The 22,527-nt window shown below is 45.1% G+C and overlaps 1 protein-coding gene across 1 annotated transcript in view; it reads left to right on the forward strand.

Annotated features, from left to right (window-relative positions):
* The first annotated feature begins 4,954 nt into the window (after window positions 1-4,954).
* MLLT1 (MLLT1 super elongation complex subunit) overlaps window positions 4,955-22,527 on the forward strand; it is a 62,615-nt gene continuing 45,042 nt past the window's right edge. The window contains exons 1-4 of the mRNA XM_073599091.1: window positions 4,955-5,290; window positions 13,797-13,977; window positions 15,852-15,934; window positions 16,017-16,160. Of these exons, the coding sequence (XP_073455192.1) occupies window positions 5,279-5,290; window positions 13,797-13,977; window positions 15,852-15,934; window positions 16,017-16,160 (420 nt within the window). The 5' untranslated portion in view covers window positions 4,955-5,278. The remainder of the gene's footprint in view (window positions 5,291-13,796; window positions 13,978-15,851; window positions 15,935-16,016; window positions 16,161-22,527) is intronic.

A 22,527-nucleotide genomic window follows, 5' to 3' on the forward strand; every position in this document is an offset into this window, starting at 1 on the left:
TAGCTGGTACTGTACTGGTCTGGCTGGTATATATGGGACCTGTTGGCCATGTTACTAATAGGATAGAGATCTCAAGAGTGGGATTTTTTTGCCTGCAAAGAGACACACAGGGGCCACCATTGGTAAAAATACCAGTTCCCTGGCTGTTTTTGGCTTCAATACTCAGTCACTGCCCTAGAACAAGCATGCAGCAAGTGAAGTCAAAACATATAACTCCGTATATGTATAAAATATACAAATATAAATATATAAGGGGGCTCACTGGCGCTGGCGTTCCTGTTCACGGCCCGCTAGACGTTACCAGAGCTTCTCTAGCAGGACGTACGCTTCGGATTGGTTGCCTTCAGCAGACCCTCCAGCCATTGGAATAAGGGGGCCCCGGCGAAGCTGTACAGCAACAGGCAGGTGATCAGGCAGAGGTGAGGGAAGAGGGTCCAGAAGAGGTGGTCACATCTCTGCTGGCAGCGGCTCTTCTGGGACATGATGCAGCGGAGAGATTCAAGAGAGGAATGACAGTTAGGATAAGAGGAGATCATCAGCAGGAACCCCCTCCCCTCCGCTGCTCATCCAATATGCACAGTGTAGCTCCGAGTGGAAACACACCAGCGTTAATGGCTCCATTACTGCCTATTGATCCACAGAGTGGAAAGAGGAAGGGGGCTCGGGTTGCGGCCCTCGTGGGCGGGAGGAGGCTCAGGAGGAGAGAAGTCGGGCTGCTGGCAATGGCAATGCGCTGCAGTCAGCGGGAGTAGTCGGCCCCAGGACTGGCACTGGGCACAGGCTGCTGTGGATCCTGGCTTACCAGCACTGCAGAATGGACTGTCAGGACTCAGGAGGAGGAGATAACAGAAGACGCTCAGGCTGCTCTGTCCCTCTGCTGCTGCGGCCGGAGGCAGAGAAGGAGAGGAGGTGGGTGGACTCCGAGCGCTGCTCAGCGCAGGGCAGCTCTGGGTAAGCCTCGCTCAGCCGACGTTACTGGTTGCTAGACGCGAGGCGGGGCGGCCCTAGCAACCAGTTCGGCAATGTTTATCAGGGTGGCGGTGTGTTTTTTTTTTTCATTTCATACACACTGTATTGTCCCGGAATGAAGGTGCCCGGAACACAAATATAAATTAAGGGACAATCCCGGGCAATCCGGGACACGTGGGCACTCTAGCACAGTGAGGCTGCAGTGTTGGCACTGATGAGGCTGCAAATGGGCACAGTGAGGCTGCATTGTTGTCACTGATGAGGCTGCATTGATGGCTCAGTGAGGCTGCATTGATGGGCACTGACGAGGCTGCAGATGGGCACAGTGTGACACAACATTATCTTTTAAAGTATTATTTTATTATGGCATTATATTAATTATCTTTAAAGTATTATTTTAGTATAGTATTTTACTATGAATGGTAGGGGGGGGGGGTTGTCAGCACTAAGCGTGACCTCCTTGAAATGAGCTTGCCACCTCCCTGAAATTAGTTTTTGCAGGTTGGGATGTCTGGGTCTGGCGCATCATGCTGGAACTTGCCGGAACGGAGGGCTCCCGCGCACATGCTGAGTGAGTGTCCAGAGCCACTAACCCGGATAAAATGCAGAGGGAACATGTCAGCTTCCTCAGCAGTGACCGGGCGGCCCTGTGGGAGCTTCGATCTAAGGTATTTCATAATCAGGTAGTATGCATAGTTGCCAACATTGTAAAAAAAAAAAGTGGGACACTTTTGTGGCTGTAGGCGGAGCCGTCCAATAATTAGGGGGTGGGGCATTCATTTGTAGGCGTGGCTTAGGAAAAATATACAAGCGCGGCGAAAAATAGGCGTGGTTTACGCGATATAGTGGGCGTGGCTTAAATGGGCGTGGCTCAAGAGGGTGTGGTTAGAGTCTGAGATGAATGAGGGATGGAGAGGGAGAGAGGGGGAGAGGGGAAGAGGGATTAGAGGGGGAGAGGGATTAGAGGGGGATAGGGGGAGAGGGAAATGAGGGGACAGCAGCCCCAGATCCTACACAATAAAAATATATGTATTCTAGAAAGTTTAACAATCAGCAGATAAAGATACTCCAAACACCTGGTGTTAGCACTTCAATCATCCCGGCACCATGGTTGTTAGGGTTTTAGGATGATTGAAGTGCATTATTTCTATTATTACATTGTAATATAAAATGAAATCATTCAACTCACCATAATGCAGAATCAGTGGGATCCCTGAGCGTGTCACTAGCCACGTCGCCTGCCACCAGCCGTCCGTCCTTGCGTCAGATGTCCCAGCAGAGTCCGTCCTTGCATCAGGTGCCCCCAGCGGAGACCCCCTTTACATCAGATGTCCGCAGCGGAGCCCCCCTCACACCAGGAGTCCCCAGCAGAGCCCCCCCTCACACCAGGAGTCCGCGGCGAAGCCCCCCTCACACCAGGAGTCCCCGGCGGAGCCCGCCCTCACACCAGGAGTCACCGGCGGAGCCCGCCCTCACACCAGGAGTCACCGGCGGAGCCCCCCTTACACCAAGAGTCCCTGGCGGAGCCCCCTCTCACACCAGGAGTGCCCAGCGGAGCCCCCCCTCACATCAGGAGTCCCTGGCGGAGCCCCCCCTCACATCAGGAGTCCCTGGCGGAGCTCCCTCTCACATCAGGTGTCCCCAGCGGAGCTCCCCCTCACATCAGGTGTCCCCAGCGGAGCTCCCCCTCACATCAGGTGTCCCCGGCAGAGCCCCCCCCACATCAGGAGTCCCCGGCGGAGCTCCCTCTCACATCAGGTGTCCCCAGCGGAGCTCCCCCTCACATCAGGTGTCCCCGGCAGAGCCCCCCTCACATAAGGTGTCCCCAGTGTAGCCCCCCTCACATTAGGTGTCCCCAGTGGAGCCCCCCTCACATTAGGTGTCCCCAGTGGAGCCCCCCTCACATCAGGTGTCCCCAGTGGAGCTCCCCCTAACATCAGGTGTCCCCAGTGGAGCCCCCCTCACATTAGGTGTCCCCAGTGGAGCCCCCCTCACATCAGGTGTCCCCAGTGGAGCTCCCCCTCACTTCAGGTGTCCCCAGCGGAGCCCCCCTCATATCAGGTGTCCCCGGCAGAGCCCCCCTCACATCAGGTGTCCCCGGCAGAGCCCCCCCTCACATCAGGTGTCCCCAGTGGAGCCCCCCTCACATCAGGTGTCCCCGGCAGAGCCCCCCCTCACATCAGGTGTCCCCGGCGGAGCTCCCCCTCACATCAGGTGTCTCCAACGGAGCTCCCCCTCACATCAGGTGTCCCCGGCAGAGCCCCTCCTCACATCAGGTGTCCCCGGCAGAGCCCCCCTCACATTAGGTGTCCCCAGTGGAGCCCCCCCTCACATCAGGTGTCCCCAGTGGACCCCCCCTCACATCAGGTGTCCCCAGTGGAGCCCCCCTTGCATCAGGTGTGTGTCCCCAGTGGAGCCCCCCCATCACATCAGGAGTCCCACAGCGGTGCGCGCCCCCCCCCACCTACCTCAGAGGTGTCTTGGTAGTGTCTGCAGCATGGCTAGAACCCCCTCCCCTTTCCATATCAGACTGGCAGCGGGGCGGGGGGGTAGGCGGGGCGGGGCGGAGGGTGGGCGGCGACGCAGAAGCTCCGTCTAGCCCCCCCCAGCTGAACTTCAATAAAATGGCGGCCGGCGGAGACAATGTCTCCGCCGGCTGCCGACCTCTAGCGGTGGCGGCGGCTTCAAAAAAATCGAGAACCGGATTTCTCGGGACATTTCCCGGGACACCACAAATTCTGGAATGGAGTCCAAGTCCCGGGAATGTCCGGGGAAATCCGGGACAGTTGGCAACTATGTACTTGCCAAATATGCTGCAGAAATCTCCCTCCACTAATTCTGGCTGCAGCCATTTTAACTGTGGGCAGCTGAAGCTGCTGCCTGTTCACTTCCTGGATTACACACACATACCTCCCAACATTTTGAGATGGGAATGAGGGACACCTACTTGCAAATGTATGTAGGCATAGGACACACCCCCTGCCACACCCCCTTAAAGGAGAATTAACCAAAAAAAAAAAAAAGGATAATTAAATCTACAAGGGCTTTTTTTTACCACTACTATTCCTTTATATTGGCTTTTAAAATTTTCAAATGCAGCAATTTAGAAATTGAATAAAAGGTTTAGCACTGGGAAACGCTTTTTGAAAGACAAAACGTGCATTTTATATACAACTATATGGATCAGACCAAAATGAGGGACAAATGAGGAGGAACATTGCTCCAAATCAGGGATAGTCCCTCCAAATCAGGGACAGTTGGGAGCTATGCACACAGAGGGACACCTCCAGCTCTGCAGCTCTCATTGGCCCTCTTATGATTCATCCCCTTCCTTCCAAACTCTCAGGAGAGAGAGAGCTGTACATGATGTCATAAGCCTAGGCTAATGACCAAACAAAAAAACAGGAAGTTGGCTGTATAAGGTATTTACTGGCAGAAAAAAAATGTTTTACTATCCAAAGTTAAAACAACAAGGGCAGAAGATTTAATAGATGGAAAGATGAAAAATGACTGAAGTTCCGCTTTAAATACCATTTCTCCCCTATTATGATCCTCAGTTTGAACTTAAGCACGTCGTCTTCAACACGTCTAGATGTCGAAATGCGTGGAGTTGCTGCCCTGTGATTGGCTGATTAGCAATTTGTATTACGGAGCAATTGAACCCAATAAAGTGTCTGGTAAGTGTGGAGAGAGAGATATACTGTATATACACATATATTCCTAATAATGTAAGTCTTAGGGAAGTATGTAGAGGAAAAGTCCACACATAACCCCTAATCATATAAGAAGAAGGAGACATTACAAGACGCCTCTCCCTACAACACAATAACCCCACTTAATAAGAAATCACTTCTTCGAGAAAAAAAGGAGGCGGAGCGATAAATCTCGGAATGTGGAGCCGGAACCTGCTATTACTATGGAAACCCTCGAGCACTAGCTATTGGCGGACTTAGACGTCAGTCACAGCCTCTCCGCCTATCGGATCGATTTGCTATCTGCTTCTTTCTCTGTAATCTCTTCCTGACAGGAAGCACCGCCTACACCAACCTACGGATTGGTCAGATTCAAGGTGGTACATTCCGGTATCCCGGCTGTGGCATCGGCAGGCGGATTGATCCATTAAGCGCAGAAGGGGGTTTCGGGCCTATTCGGGGGGCTGTGTGGAGTTCGCGGATTCGGTGCATTTCTATATTTTTTTTGGTCTGGTTGTGCTGAACAAGCCGCAAGCATAAGGGCCGTAATAGGGGAGGATGAGGCCGTAGGCGCCGTGAGGAGCACGAGAGGAAGGAAACCATCTGAGCGCAGAGACATGGACAGTCAGGTACTGAACAAGAGAATCAGTGAGGGAGAGGGGGAGAGCAGCTTGTCTGATAGAAGGAGAATGAGGGCCAGGTACATAGAGCCGGGTCATTGTCATGTCAGAGCAGGGGAGAATAACAATGGGAACGTGTGGGCCACTTGTATAGAGGAAGAATGGGCCCTATACTGAGGAGAGGGGCCCCAGCAGAAGGACACCATTCATTGGGGGCTCCAGCCTTTTGTCATTTGTCACTTTCACACCTGCCAGCCATCTACTTTGAATGAGAACATCATTGTGTGCACCATTCAGGTGTCCCCTATGAAGGAGGGGGACCTTCCTCATAGTATACAGGGCTGCTGGGAGAAATCCCGGGGCCCCGTACAATCTACTCGACACAACCAATATTTTCACTAAAAATAAACTAAAACCAATATTAGTGGACACAAACACAACATAACTTCCACAATTCCTGCCAAATCTAAAACACAACGCTGTACTGAGTTCCTAAATAAAGCTCTGTGTGTAAATGAGGTGTTGGGGCTCATTCGTATGGGTGATGTAGCATGAATCAGAGGTTTATGTGGCTGAGGCTGTGTGCAGGCAGCCTATGTTATCCTATGGGGATGCTGCACCTGTATGAACACAGCCGCAAGTCTGAATTTGACAGGTGTGTGGGTGCAGGTGTATGAATGAGCTCAGGCACGTTCGCAGCTCCACGTGCCCGCGCCTGCCAGGAAACTGACACTTCGCAAGCGCTAATCACAGGCAGTGAGACATTTCCCGATCTGCGGCTACACAGATTGGGAATTGTCTCGGTGCCTGTGATTAGCGATGCGGAGTGTCAGCTTCCTGGCGGACTCTGGAGCTGCGATCACGCCTGAGCTGATCCTTTAATGGCCTCAAACACAGACGGTGTGCATACGTGGCCACTCGTCCACACCTGTCAGATTAGGATCTGCGGCTGTGTTCATACAGCCACTGCATCCCCATAGAATAAAGCTGGAAACACACTATACAATTTTCTGTAGATTTCTTTTCCTTCAGATTTACCAAAACCATATAATATGAGAAATATATAATTCAAAGAATACCATTTTTGGGATTTTAAAGGTGCACTTTTATAACAAGGTTATTTAGAAAAGATATAAATTTATTAGAAAAAATATTAAAAACAAACATCCAAAGATGAAGATTTAATATTGCAGTACGTTTACAGGTGCAAAATGATTCAATCTCTACATGTTTCGCCTGGTTATTGGCTTCTTCAGGAGAATTTTGATATCAGGCACAGTATACACTGGAAATAGAAAGAGTTTTTAAGAAAATATAAGATAACAGTTCTTTTATGTACTTTGACTGTTTATTATGTTATCTTTTCTTAAAAACTCTATTTCCAGTGTATACTGTGCCTGATATCAAAAGTCTCCTGAAGAAGCCAATAACCAGGGTGAAACATGTAGAGATCGAATCAGTTTGCACCTGTAAATGTACTATAATATCAAATATTTGTCTTTGGATGTTTGTTTTTAATATTTTTTCTAATAAATTCATATTTTTTTCTAAATAACCTTGTTGTAAATGTGCACCTTTTTAAAATCCCAAAAAACCTTATTCCTCGAATTATATATTTATCTACTAGGGGATGTGGTGCAGAATTTATGCTAGATGATAAGTAAAAAATTTCTTCTCCATATAATATGAGGTCAAACCTTAAGAGTTTAAATTTGTATGCAATCGGGTAGGCCCTTCCATTACATGGTTTTGGTAAATCTAAAGGAAATCGGACAACAAAATTTGTATAGTGTGTATGGGGTCTAACAGGCAGCTCCAGCAAACAAACCACTCATTTACATGACCAAAGGACCCGTGTGAATGAGCCCTTAGGGTTCACTCACATGTGAGGATGGGGAGTGGAGCGATAAAACCCTAGGGTTGATGTGCGCTTTTACCTCCCCATAACCACTATCTCCTTAAGCTGCAGAGTCAGCGGCTGGAGGGTTTATACTAAGGATGAGCTCAGGCGTGTTCACAACTCCACGTGCCTGCGCCCGCCAGGAAGCTGACACTCCGCAGCACTAATTACAGGTAGTGAGACATTTCCTGATCTGTTCAGCCGCGGATTGGGAAATGTCTCACTGCCTGTGATTATTGCTGCGGAGTGTCAGCTTCTTGGTAGGCACGTGGAGTTGCGAACACGTCTGAGCTCATCCTTAGTTTACACATGCTGCGGGCACCATGCTTTGCTTTGTAGTCACGGCCAGGATTATAACTCCATTCAAGTGAATGGCGCTGCTTTGCCCACTAGTGCAGGGTTGAAGCAGGCAGTCAGGAGGCGGTACGATGCCTCCTTACTGCCTGTCAAACACTTTATGGAGAACGATCCAAATGCAGATTGCTCTTCAGAGAGCAAAGCGCATGTGAAGGAGCCCTTAATTATTATTTTTTTAAATTATTTTTTACAATTTTATTTATTCTTTTTTATGTTTTTTTTTTTTTTTTTAACAGCCCTGTTGAGAGTGTTTTGGTGATATAAACAGACCTCTCATGTCTCGCTTTTGAGAAAGTGATTCCTCAGTCCCTTTCATTGCAGCCTCAGCTTCACTGGAGATGAATGAACAGGAAGTGCTTTGTACAGAAGGTTCATGTGCATTCACAAACTGAAGCATAGTAAATGCAGATACCGTAAATCAATCTCGCTGTGGCTCCCTCTGCAGCGCGGCTGGCTTCTCCTCCTTTCCACAGAGGGATGGGTTTTGGCAATAAAGCGGTACAGCTGCTCGTCAGGTGCCCAGGCTACCCTGTTGAACTGATGGGAAATAGGCCTCATACAGGAGGGCTGGCTGTACTGCCTTATCAGCAGCCCTGATTGTATGTATAATAGATTGCCTTGTTTAGGAGACGTTTCTGCTAGAGTAATCTAGCGCTCTCCACCTAGTACATGCAGACCAATCTTCATTCATTTTTCTGATAAAAACAACAGTCGTGTGACAGTGGTGAGCAATGCATTTCCATTTCTTGATATAGACCCTTGAAGGTGGGTGGTAGGGCTTAACTTATCAGCGATAACAAGGTAGGTCTGCGTAGGTACAGCATCACTGAAAATGCACATGGCGGGCTGACAACACTGCCTCTAATTGTGAAGTAGGGGTTTAGTGTTGTCAGTAGTGATGAGCTATGTGTGTTTGGACTAGGGATTGACCGATTATCGCTAAGGCTGATCATCGGAGCCCGATATCAGCATTTTCTAAAAAATCGGTATCAAACTAGACCGATATTGCTTCAAGGGGTTTTATCAGGGTGATGCATGCAGCTGCCAGTACTGTTGTTTAGAGCGGATGGTCGGATTTATTGTGGACCCCCGATCTCTCCCTAAAGAGTACCTCTCACATGCCTATTACTGTCACAAGGGATGTTTACATTCCTTGTGACAGCAATAACAGTGATTAAAAATAAAAAAATGTAAAATGACAGTGTAAATTTTTTTTTTAATGTACAAAATATCGGCAGGAGAGGAGGCTGAAATATTGGTATCATATCGGCACCAAAAAAACTATATTGGTCGATCCCTAGTTTGGACACGAGTCCGAACCAGCCTGAGCTATCCCACTGGGAAGCTGTCAGAGCTGACAGCCAGTCATGGGTGGCAGAGGTATTCGCCGCTTTGCACCACCTACGATTGGCTGCCAGCTTTGACTGCTTACTAGCAGGATAGCTCCGGACTCATGTTCTAACCCGTCAGAGCTCATCCCTAGTTGCCATGAGGGACAAACACAGGTTTGATTAAACTGAACCTGGATGGCAGCGGTCACTCCCAACTCTCCTGGCAACTATAGCCAGAGCATTTGCAGCTCTACTGCTGCAAATACACAAAGGGTGGGAATACTCGTCGCATCATTGACCTAATATGGCCACATGGTATATAGGATTTATGCAGGGTGTTATTACTGACTTCCTGGTTGCCTAACTGTCGTTGCTGATCCAATATCTTCAGCATTTTGAGTCCCTGACTTGGGACAAGCTTGGAGATTAGGAGTTTCGAGTTTACTTGCTGCATACCTATTCTAGATTAGAGACTCAAAAAGTATTGAAGCAAAAGACAGCAAGGTTACTTACATTTTAAGTTCAGAAAGGGAATTGGGGAGAAGACAAGAAAAAGCAAGTAGAAAGAGTGGGCCCAACAAGCAGCAAGGGGAGAACAAGAGTGGGCTAAGCATATAGTTGGCAAGAGGAAGACAAGGTAGATCAGGCAAGCAAACAGCGAGGGGAGGACTGAGTGGGCGAGAGAAAGCAACCAGCAATGGGAGGTCTGGGTGGGCCAGGCAAGCAGGCAGCAATGGGAGGACTAGGTGGGGAAAGCAGGTAGCAAAGGTAAGATTGGGTCGGGCAAGCGGTCACCAATGGGAGGACAGGGTGGGCCAGGCAAGCAGGCAGAAAGTGGAGGACTTGGTGGGCCAGGCAAACAAACAGCAAGTGAAGGACTAAGTGGACCAAGCAAGCAGCAAAGAGAGACTGGGTGAGCCAAGCAAGCAGCAGGAGGAGGATGATTGTGTGACACAAACAAGCAGCAAAAGGGGGGACTTATGGGCCGAACTAGAAGAAATAGAAGTAGTGAATGGACCAATCACGCATCAATTAAAATTGATAGTGGAATAGGCATGCTAACAGGCGAGGATAGCGTGGGTCAGATGGGAGAAAATTTGAAATTTTGGAGGGCCCCAAGCACAGTGACAGGCAAGGATAATAAAGTGGACCAAGTAGTTGGGAAAAGAGAAGGGGTGGGCCAAGAAAGAACATAAAAAAAATGGTGGGTCAAGGAGGCAAACATTTAAATTGGGAATGGGCTAGACAGAAAAGGATAGAGTGGGCCAAGTAAGTAAAAAGAGAAAGAAAAAATGGGCCAAGTCGGCTAAAATGTGAATTAAGAGCAGGCCAGGCATGCAGACATACAGGGATAGAGCGGGCCAAACAAGCAGACTGTAGAAGAGAGGTGGGCCAGGCTAAAATCTGAATATGGGAGAGGGCTAATCTTTAATCCCCAGCAACCCCTTCCTCCCACCCGCCTCTATCTGATCGCTTGATTAAAATAAAAAAAAAAGGCCACAGTCATGTGACATTGCCATTCAAGTCTTCTCCTCTATTTACTTCTCGCTTGCATAACATGGGCAGTTATTGGATGTCCAGTGATGGAGTCCTCTTAGAGTCCAGGAGATGATGTAATCTGGGAGGGGGGGGCATCTCAGCGTTGGGTCAGTAGCCCCCCCCCCACCTGGAACTGGTGTCAGTGAAGGGACCTGGAGGGAGATATTAGACAAGTATATTTGGCTTTACAAGGACAGAAGAAATAAACCCGCAGTAGCAAGGGTTAGAGGGGGGGTTTAGCCTAGTTTGGGGCTTTGTAGCATGATCACTTGTAGGTAAAATCACATATGGTATTATATTTTTTTTGTGTCAGGACTTTTATTCTTGTAAAATAGTTCTAATTCATTGAATAGCTTGGAATTAGAAGACCTAGTGGTACAAATAGAATTGGCATTAATTAATGATATGGAATATATAACGTAAAGTATGGCATACAAAGTGTATCAGTGTGGAGTAAGTAGCATAGTGCATGGCATGGAAAATCAGATGGTCTGGATTATGTCACATTCAGTACAGTGTAGCCCAAGTGTGTTACATGCAGCACACTTTACAGACTAGACTGACTTAGAGTATGTCACATACAACACTGGAATATGTTATGTACAACACAGTGTAAGGAGCAGGCTGTCCCAGGGTATGTCATGTACAGCACAGTGTAAGGAGCAGGCTGTCCCAGGGTATGTCACATACAACACTGGAATATGTCATGTACAGCACAGTGTAAGGAGCAGGCTGTCCCAGGGTATGTCACATACAACACTGGAATATGTCATGTACAGCACAGTGTAAGGAGCAGGCTGTCCCAGGGTATGTCACATACAACACTGGAATATGTCATGTACAGCACAGTGTAAGGAGCAGGCTGTCCCAGGGTATGTCATGTACAGCACAGTGTAAGGAGCAGGCTGTCCCAGGGTATGTCATGTACAGCACAGTGTAAGGAGCAGGCTGTCCCAGGGTATGTCATGTACAGCACAGTGTAAGGAGCAGGCTGTCCCAGGGTATGTCACATACAACACTGGAATATGTCATGTACAGCACAGTGTAAGGAGCAGGCTGTCCCAGGGTATGTCACATACAGCACTGGAATATGTCATGTACAGCACAGTGTAAGGAGCAGGCTGTCCCAGGGTATGTCATGTACAGCACAGTGTAAGGAGCAGGCTGTCCCAGGGTATGTCATGTACAGCACAGTGTAAGGAGCAGGCTGTCCCAGGGTATGTCACATACAACACTGGAATATGTCATGTACAGCACAGTGTAAGGAGCAGGCTGTCCCAGGGTATGTCACATACAACACTGGAATATGTCATGTACAGCACAGTGTAAGGAGCAGGCTGTCCCAGGGTATGTCACATACAACACTGGAATATGTCATGTACAGCACAGTGTAAGGAGCAGGCTGTCCCAGGGTATGTCATGTACAGCACAGTGTAAGGAGCAGGCTGTCCCAGGGTATGTCACATACAACACTGGAATATGTCATGTACAGCACAGTGTACAGAGTTAAATGGTTTGAAGAATGTAACTTATAGCAGTCTGTATGGAAACTTCTGCTAATGTTTTCTAGTATAATAAAATTGGAGTTCTTCACACTAAGCTGTAATCTAAAAGGACATGGATGAGGTTATCTCTCTCTCACTTCCTGACTTTCTTCTTTGTAATGTAAATTCTAGGATGGGTTGTATAGTTCTCTTGCTGGGTCAGGTTTCATTCTGCCGGGTCAGCTCAGTGGACAGAAGTGATGCTGATTCTTTGTCCAATGAGATGACTGGTGGAGGGTGACAAGGAAAGCGGAGTTGCTGAATCAGCAATGTCACCTGTGTCACTGGCAATGTGAGAAATGTATCTAAATGGCTAGATGTCACAAGAGGGTATTTAGTCATCTGCCTACCATTTCTCTTTAATGCTAAATTCATTTTCCTATGATACGATGACTTCCATCATTTTTCTGGCGCTGTGGTTTTAGAGGAACCAATATACAGTATAAAATGTCTATTATTCCAATAGAGACAGAATCTTTATTTTGTATTACAGCCATTCAACCTTTCTTTTTGTACAGATGGGCGAATAACTGGGGACATCTCAAGTTTTGAAAGATAACTGTTATGTTCTAGATTATTCTATAAAGAGCATGAGTAGTTAACCCTTTCACTGATAGCATGTTAATGTCACTAGTGATGTGATGGCTGCATTTTCATTTTAGAAGTGTGAATTTACACAAGAAATTAGGAAACCATTACAAACATTTCTGGGAACCGAAAGAAAATCAGTACTTCCTTTTTCATCCTTGCTACTTTTTTTAAAATTCTTTATAATGTAATGATGTGCAGTAGTATATGGTTGTGTATACTGTTATTTTCATGGATCCATCTCCACATACACAGCATTTTAGAAATCCAGTCAGCTATTGTAGGATGGCGCTTCTTACACATCAGAAATGTACACAATTCATCTAAAGTAAAGAATCTCTTTAATGGTAATTGAATTTAGGAACATTGAGTCTCGTGTCAACCTAAACAAAGCCTCAGAAATTACCAGAATGCTTAACCATTTGCTCTTTGGCTTAGGAACATGTAAATGTGAAGGTTTCTGCAAACAGATAAAGAACGTTGGGCCTCAATTATGAAAGTGCATGAGGAATGAATTTGCTTAGTCTGTGATGCTTCATAGCAACCAATCAGCAGAATAAAACAGTGAAAATCGACCTGCTCAGGGACAGCATAGCCTCTCGGATACTTTCTTTTTACCTTTGATATCTATAGCTGCTAGAGGATCTAACACCATTGTACACATTCGGTTATTGTACTTTGATTTCTGTACAACATGACAACTACAAAATGTAACTGGATTGTGTTGTCATATGTGTGTGTGCCTGTCTCTGCTTTGATGTGCAGTTTACCTCTATAGAATGGGCTAGTACTGTTTAATGATGCTTCCAACCGATTGGGTTGTATATGGCTGCATCTTGGCAGTGGGTAGCTTTATTTCTCTGCAATAGGTATTTATTGTACCAAAAAATAAAATACTTAAGACCCATTTTTTATTACAAGACCGCAGAACTCTAGAATGAATGATAACTAATGAGAGTCAGTAGGTAAGAGTACTTGACACACACAGGGATGGCTTGCAAAATTGCCTTACATATAAGTCTGTACGCATTTATTTTATTTACTTGTGTGCAATTTTCAACAAGCCTAAAAACACATTTTGCCTTTTTAAAATTAGGATGCAACTTGTGACCATTGGCAAGCAAAGACATCTGTCACAGCCTTTCTAGCTTAGGTCTGCATAAGCTTTGGAACTTAGTTTATTTGATATTTGGCATAACCTTACATGCAAAATGTTGGACTCCTTGGTGAGAGTTTTTTACATTTTTTTTTTCTAGTGCACTGTTCAGGTGAAGCTGGAGCTGGGACATCGTGCTCAGCTAAGGAAGAAGCCAACTACTGATGGATTTACCCATGACTGGATGGTGTTTGTTCGCGGGCCCGAGCAGTTTGACATTCAACATTTTGTGGAAAAGGTGGTTTTCAGGCTTCATGACAGCTTTCCCAGACCTAAACGTGGTAAGTATCTTTAAGTTTTGATTCATTACAATGATGAGCTTGAGAGAAACATTCCAACACATTGGAAAAAGAGCTGTACTTCAGGAAGGCCTCTTGCACACTGGCATAAAACAAAACCTTTTTTTTACTAATCTGAACTCGGGTACATCATTGTTTGTGGAACAATGCACACGGCTGCATAAAGATCAGTAATACAGTAAAGAGTACTGAACTGTAAGATAAAATCGAATATATGTTTGAGTGCAGTAATTTGTGTGTGTGTGTGTTTATATTGCAACATTGGCAGATAGAAGGAGAGGATGAAGAAGAATTTTACACATGTATACATATATGCACATTAATGCAAAGTCTTTATAGAACATTTTATTCAGGATCTTTCTGTCAACAAGTTCCGAAGTAAAAGGATCAGTAAATTATTACGTTCATGTGCAAGAAACCTAAGTAATTAATAAGGTTAATTTCCTATTAAACATTTAGGTGGTAGTCAATGAGTCTGTTTTAGTACACGTGTTTCCGTTAAAATAAACAGCAACCACAAAAAAAAATGTCTATGTCAAAACTCTGATCAGTTAGGATTGGCGTGAATTTATGTGTATCACAACACACAATATGCATGTTGGTGCATGTTTTCTATTAGGGATGCACTGGTACCCGTTTTTTAAGAGCGACTACCTGTACCAATACTTGTGCTCAAGTACTCGTTGATTCCAGTTATTTATACCGTGCAGTGCGATTTGAGCCTATACAAAATGAATAGGCTCAAACTGCACTGCAAAGAATCGCATGTGATTTGAACAGGAAAGCAGTCCGATTTCTGACCAAATCACATGTGGTTTCCCGCACCGCTCTTCTGTGAGCCCAAGCTGAAGTCACTATGACAAGCCTGGGTTCACACAGGAGCAGTGCAGGAGTGTGAAACGCAAAGGTATCGAATTTAGGTATCGGAACCTTTTGCACGAGTACAAGTACTTGTGCAAATGTTTAGTATCAGCACTGGTACTGGTATCGGAGCAACCCTAATTTCTATCGATTTTAATGGGAAACACATGCTAATACAGATCAATGTGAATGCAAGTGAGAGTCTACAACTAAAGAGAAGGTAGGTGATTCTGAGATGTGCATCTCACTTGTGCCTGCTTTTCAGCACTCTGTCTTCTAAAGATTCTGAGCCATACTCTCATTCCACCAGGTCCTGCTGTGTCTTTATTCATAGCATATTTATTGGTAACAAAATTCCCTATAGGAGACTATGGGGAGTCATTTGATACCCAAGCTATAGAGCTAACCGAGGCTTCTGCAGAATCCGGAGGAGTAAGAGAAGGACAGGTATGTTAGGCCTCATGTAAACTGCTGCTGGTAAACGGACATTTAGGAGTATTTGGGCATTTTTTTCAACTGCTCCTGAACTCTCCTCTATGTTATCTTATCAGTACATGTACACAGGGTCATTTATAGTCGTTTCTAGGCAGTTGCATTTAGAGGCTTTTTTTGGAACCCAAAAAAATGCATTCAGAAGCTGTGTTTAGAAGCATTTCAAATGCTAAACGCGGTAACTCGCATTTAGCCACGTTTCGTTTACAGGCGTTTTTCATTTTTGGCTATCTTGGGGAGAAAAAAAATTAAATACCGGTACATTCTTTTTCAAACGCTTCTAGACCCAAACGCAACTAAACACAGCTAAACGGGCGTTTTTAGACGCCGGTTTCTAGCTGTCAAGTTACTTCGTTCAGGAGAAGTTGAAAAACGTCCCGTGTACATGAAGCCTTAGATGTTCACAGCCTATCCCAGATGCATTCGTATCCCAGAGTTATGGTTAATGGTGTATTTGACTTACCTTGGTTCGTGCAGCCACATTTGAATCTTATTTCTTGTAGTGTGCAAGGAACCCCCTTACAAAGTAGAAGAAAGTGGATATGCTGGCTTCATTTTACCGATTGAAGTATACTTTAAAAATAAGGTAGTTATAGATTTTCTTCATTATTTTTATACTTTGGCTTAAAAAAAATTGCAATATTCAATTATTGTTATTTCTTGTGCAGGAAGAACCCAAGAAGGTGTGTTTTACATATGATTTGTTTTTAAACCTGGAGGGAAATCCACCAGTAAACCATCTGCGCTGTGAGAAGCTGACCTTCAATAATCCAACCAAGGAATTCCGTAGGAAGCTGCTCAAAGCAGGAGGGGTAAGTAGTCAGAGGGGACTACAAAGGATTTGTAGTAACACGTAAGTTGTCACAGAAGGAACCATTATGATATTGCTAATGGATACTGACAAGAAATTGTGAACTATGTATACCCAGGTACAGTACCTTCAGGACTTCTTACAAACTCATGTTTATTGGTGAAAAAGTCTGTTTTCAGGCCCCTTTCACACATGCGATCTGTTTTCTTCATCTGTTCAGTCATGTTTTTTTTGTTAGAAAATCGGATGAAAAACACATCCGGACTTCAGTTTTTACATTTGTTGTGTACACCGTTTTTACATCTGTTTTCTAATGAACTTCAAATATTTTGAACAGTTAGATTTTGAATTGGTCGAAAATTGATCGACTGATTCAAATTCTATTTGTCCAATAGCTGGTTGCTAAGGAGCGAGCCGGCCGCCACGTCCTTAACAACTGATGACTTGACAGCTGAATGTAAACAAAGCTATTGCTGGCAATTAAAAATTCTGGGAAAAAACTCCCATCCATACCGGGCCCTTTGGGTCTGGTATGGATTCTAAGGGGAGCCCCACTCCAAAATCCATACCAGACCCCTATCCGAGCATTGGGACGTGAACCCCCAAAGAACCTTGTCCCCACGTTGATGAGGACAAAGGCCTCTTCCCCACAACCCTGGCCCCCAGTGGTCATGGCGGTGCGGGGGGTTACTTATCCGAATCTGGAAGCCCCCTTTAACAAGGGAGCCCCCAGATTGTGCTCCCCTATGTACATGAGTACATAGTACCCCTACTCATTCACCAAAAAAGTGTAAAAAGTTAAATAAAAACACAACACCAGATTTTGACAAATCCTTTATTAAAAAAAAAAATGTCCCCTGATGTAGATCCATCGTCAATCATGATGCCCTCCGCTACTGCCGACCCGAAAAAAAAGAGGTCTGGATGACCCCGCCTTCTTGCGATGTCATCAACCAGGGGCATGCTGGGTTGATGACACCACAAGGGGGCTGGGTCACTGATCCGACACCTCTTAGTTATGTACTATCAGACAGCAGAGCTGTCAGATGGTGGGGTCATTTGTCGGGTGGCGTTCGGGTCGGCGGTAGTAACGGACATCGTAAATGACAATGGATCTGCACCAGGGGAACTTTTTTTTTTGTTTGTTTTCTTAATAAAGGACTTGTCAAAAAACGCCTCCTGTGTTTTTTTACACTACACTTTTATTTTTATTTTTTTTAAGGTGAATGAGTAGGGGTATGCACCCCATACTCATTCACATGGGGGGGAATCTGGATCTGTCAAAGGGGGCTTCCAAATTTCCGATATGCTACTCGCCCACAGACCCCCACAACCACCAGGCCAGGCTTGTGGGGAAGAGGCCCTTGTCCTCCCAAAGCACACTCGCAACCCCCCCCCCTTTCCTTGCCTTCCAGGCTGCATGTTTAGACAAGGGTCCGGTATAGATTTTAGTGGGGATCCCATGCCTTTTTTTTTTGTAAAACCCATACCAGATCCAAAGGGCCTTGTATGGGGGGGGGGGGGGGCACATATTGTTTGTTTTATTTATTTATTTTCAAAATTTGTATTTTGGCATGAATTGTTTATACATTCAACTGACAGCTGACGAGTCATTGGTTGTTACAACGCCGGCTCCTAACAACCAATACAAAAACTGATCTTTTGTCCGTTTGACAACCATTTAGGTCTGCTTCCGTTTTATTAACTGAAGAAAAATGGGGCTTTCTTCCATTTCAAGAAATGGGGGTGAACTAAGGCAGATGTCAACGGATAATCATTTGCTAACATACGCTTGCCCATAGAAATACATTGGAACGCCCATGTAATTGGGGCCAAGGAGAAAGTATGAAACTGATTATGCCTGTCTTCCAACATACAACAATATATATGGATGATCAGCACTACTTAAAGCGGTATTAATCCCTTAAACAAAAAAAAAGTAAAAAATTGCAATTGTGCTCCTTTTTAGGTCTCATACACACAGGGCGTTTGCTTGGCTCCTGTATACACCAGAACTTCTGTCAGGAAAGCCACATATTGCACACATGTTAAGACGTGTCAATCGTTTTAAGTGTTAATTTATTTTTATTTATTTCAGGTACTTTTATAGCGCCATCAATTTACGCAGCGCTTTACATATACATTGTACATTCACATCAGTCCCTACCCTCAAGGAGCTTACAATCTAAGGTCCCTAACTCACTCATTCATACATACTAGGGACAATTTATACAGGATCCAATTAACCTACCAGCATGTCTTTGGGGTGTGGGAGGAAACCGGAGTACCCGGAGTAAACCCACGCAGGCACAGGGAGAACATTAATGGATTCCATTGGCTGGAATACTAATTTTTTCTGGCCATTGGAATGCATTAACACTTGAACGCATCTAAACTCGTCTAGGTGTGTTCAGAGTTTCTTTAGCTCCTCTCCTGAACATGCTTTTTGATCCTTTTTTGTTATCAGCCTTTTTAACACTTCTTCTAATACACCTGTGAATGCCTAGGTGTTCATGGACACATAGGCTAACATAGCAGTGCTTTTAAAGGCTGGAAAAAAACAGAAAACAAAACGTAAATTGCCTGTAAATGCAGCATTTTTTAGGCCCAGTGTACATGATACATGGTGATCTGACCAGTAACACGCTTCCTGTCTTAGGGTGTCTCCACTCTGGGTGGAGGAGCAACAGAAATACATTTTGGACAGCAGCACTTATCAGTCTGGGGAGAGGGTAGTGTTATATGCATTAAAGCTGAACTCCACAACACTTTAGAAGCAGTTACCGTACTTTCCGGCGTATAAGACGACTGGGCGTATAAGACGACCCCCAACTTTTCCAGTTAAAATATAGAGTTTGGGATATTTGGGACAGCCCTCCCTGTCTCCAAGACTATCAGAGTGGTAGCGCAAACACACCTCTTTCGTGGACAGAAGTGACTTAACACGAGAGATAGAGTGGCGCTGTGCCCAGAAAAACACCTTTCACTCTTCTGGTCCGCCCTTGTATCCTATTACCTCCTCCTCTGCCTCTCAGATCTTGCACATGCGAGCCCACGCCGCTTCACTGCAGTCCTCAGGAGCGAGATCTGAGAGGCAGAGAAGGAGGTAATAGGATACAAGGGCGGGCCAGACGGGTGAAAGAGGTGTGTTTTTCTGGGCACAGCGCCACTCTATCTCTCACGTTGTCACTTCTTTCCACGAATCCTGGTTCTTCTACCGTACTTGTACAGCGCCGCCCTTGCTGCTTTCATACGGTCGTGCATACGGCGGGGATGTGGCTGCGGCCGTTTTTGAGCTCCCCCCACCATATGCGGCAACCTCAGATTCTCCAGTCCGGCTCGGAAGTTTCAGCACCCGCCCTAAAAGACGACACCCGGCGTATAAGACGACCCCCGACTTTTGAGAAGATTTTCCTGGGTTAAAAAGTCGTCTTATACGCCGGAAAATACGGTACATTTTTTTCCTATTGGGATAAAGGTTTTACATATAGTAAATTAATAAAAGCTGCTCATTATAAGCACACAGTTGATGGTAAATGGGTTGTCTCAACCCGTTAACTGCTACCTTTGCTGGATAGCTTGGTCAGGTAAAAAAAAGTTGAAAGAAGAAAACAAATGCAGCCACCACATCCAAAAATTGGTAATCTGCAATAAATGATATTTTCGTTTTTGGGTTTAATACCACTTTAATTTCCTCCAAAAGTTTGATGTTATATAATGATATTTATAGGACATGAAAAAAAGTGTGACCCACTTTTTTGATCACAGCTAAAAAATTGATTATATTTTGAAAGATATCAAGGTACTTGTAAGGATGTAAAATTTCCAGAAATTTTGAAGTCATGAGAGAACATATTTTTTTTCCTGTTTTTCAGAAAAATTAAAAAAAAAAAAAAGTTCAGTGTGGCTCAGTTTTACAAATTAAAAGTAATTTTGTTACACTGGTAACGTGAAATGCAGTGTATATAAAAGTATTATTTAAAAGTACAGCTTATTCAGTAAATAAACTAAACTTGCTTTTTAAAATTGTATTTTTTATTACAAATGGAATAACAAGGATGGTATATGTTAAGGACATTTCATCCATACATGAGAACAGTTAATCACCCCCCCTTTACCTCATAATAATTTAATAGCTTTCTGCTAATATGCATTTTCAGTTATGGACAATGCTGATCCAGAAGCATCTATTGCTCTTATACGAACTTGATGAATGTTCTCCTGATTTTTAGGTGTCATTTTATCTAGAAAAGGAAGTATTGTGTATTTTTGTGAGGTTGTGGTTTGTTACACTTAAAGATGCTGCTGGTGAAGAAACACTTTATGATGATCCAGAAGCAGCAGAAGGAGTGTTTCTGGAATGAGAACTCTGGAGGGAAATGCTACTTGCATTTTCATTCTGGTCCTTATTACATTCCATAAAGTGTGCCCTCTGGCATGCCAGGAGGTGTTTTGTTATCCTTGTAGCATTTGGAAAAGAATATTTCTTCTCACAATATTTGCAATCTGCAGCTTTGCTCTCAGCAGAAATTGCACTGTGGAAATGTTTCCAAACTCTAGATGTTGGTCTCAACCATTTTACTGAGAGGAGAAAAAGAAAAAACAATTTACTGACCGGACTATAGGGAAGCATTATGCTGTGATGGTGGAAAACATTCATAGGAATCATTTAAAGCAGGGGTCTCAAACTCAGATTGCTTGAGGGCCACATGACAAGTTTTCATATCCCATGGGGGCCGCATGCAAACTTTCAAACTTCAAAAACAATAAACTATATACAGTTGTAGTTACTGCTTGCTACCAGTCACTGCTTACTGCCAGATGCTTGGCAGTGTTTGCTCTGTGTTAGATGAGCCAAGTTTGCTTTAAGTGAGTTAGCAGTTGAGACCCTAACAGCAGACGCATTATTAAACCCAGCACTGATGTCAGCAAAACGCATTATTAAACCCAGCACTGATGTCAGCAAAAGGCATTATTAAACCCAGCACTGATGTCAGCTAAACGCATTATTAAACCTAGCACTGATGTCAGCTAAACGCATTATTAAACCTAGCACTGATGTCAGCTAAAGGCATTATTAAACCCAGCACTGATGTCAGCTAAACACATTATTAAACCCAGCACTGATGTCAGCAAAACGCATTATTAAACCCAGCACTGATGTCAGCAGAACGCATTATTAAACCCAGCACTGATGTCAGCAAAACGCATTATTAAACCCAGCACTGATGTCAGCAAAACGCATTATTAAACCCAGCACTGATGTCAGCAAAACGCATTATTAAACCCAGCACTGATGTCAGCAAAACGCATTATTAAACCCAGCACTGATGTCAGCAAAACGCATTATTAAACCCAGCACTGATGTCAGCAAAACGCATTATTAAACCCAGCACTGATGTCAGCAAAACGCATTATTAAACCCAGCACTGATGTCAGCAAAACGCATTATTAAACCCAGCACTGATGTCAGCAAAACGCATTATTAAACCCAGCACTGATGTCAGCAAAACGCATTATTAAACCCAGCACTGATGTCAGCAAAACGCATTATTAAACCCAGCACTGATGTCAGCAAAACGCATTATTAAACCCAGCACTGATGTCAGCAAAACGCATTATTAAACCCAGCACTGATGTCAGCAAAACGCATTATTAAACCCAGCACTGATGTCAGCAAAACGCATTATTAAACCCAGCACTGATGTCAGCAAAACACATTAATGAACCCAGCATTGCCCCCCACACTGCACAAATCCCCCCCCTCACACTGCACAAACCCCCCCCACACTGCACAAATACCCCCCCACACTCCATAAATACCCCCCACACACAGATTTCTACCCCAGTCACCCCACTAAGGACTTGCCTCAGTGTGATGGCTCACTCACCTCTCCTCAAGTCAGCTCCTGGCTTCAACACTGGGCAACCAGAGAAGGACACAATCTCTCCCCCCCCCCCCCCCCCGAGGTGGCAGCAGGACCCTGGATCCGGGGCTCTGATCGAGCACCAGTGCCTAGGTGGGCGGGGCGATGGGCGGATCCTTCCCCTGCTCCTTCCTCCGCTCTGTTCTCTCTCTGGGCTGCAGCAGCATGCAGCAGAGAGGACATGGAGACAAAGCTCCTCGGCGCTTCCCCCCTCTGCGGTGCAAAAATGTCCAGGATCGGCCCTGCCTGCGGGCCATTTATAACCAGTCCGCGGGCTGGTACTTTGAGACCACTGATTTAAACGTTAAATAAGATAAACTAATTTGTCAGACAAATTTACCCTCTTACCTGTCAATTAAGGCCTGAGCGGACAGAAACCATTATCTACTGTATCCCAACAATCACCCAACTGTAGGGGGTACAAGATGGAAAAACAAGCAA

The sequence above is a fragment of the Aquarana catesbeiana genome, linkage group LG01 (genome assembly GCF_042186555.1).
Source record: "Aquarana catesbeiana isolate 2022-GZ linkage group LG01, ASM4218655v1, whole genome shotgun sequence".
In the NCBI taxonomy this organism is placed as follows: Eukaryota; Metazoa; Chordata; class Amphibia; order Anura; family Ranidae; genus Aquarana; species Aquarana catesbeiana.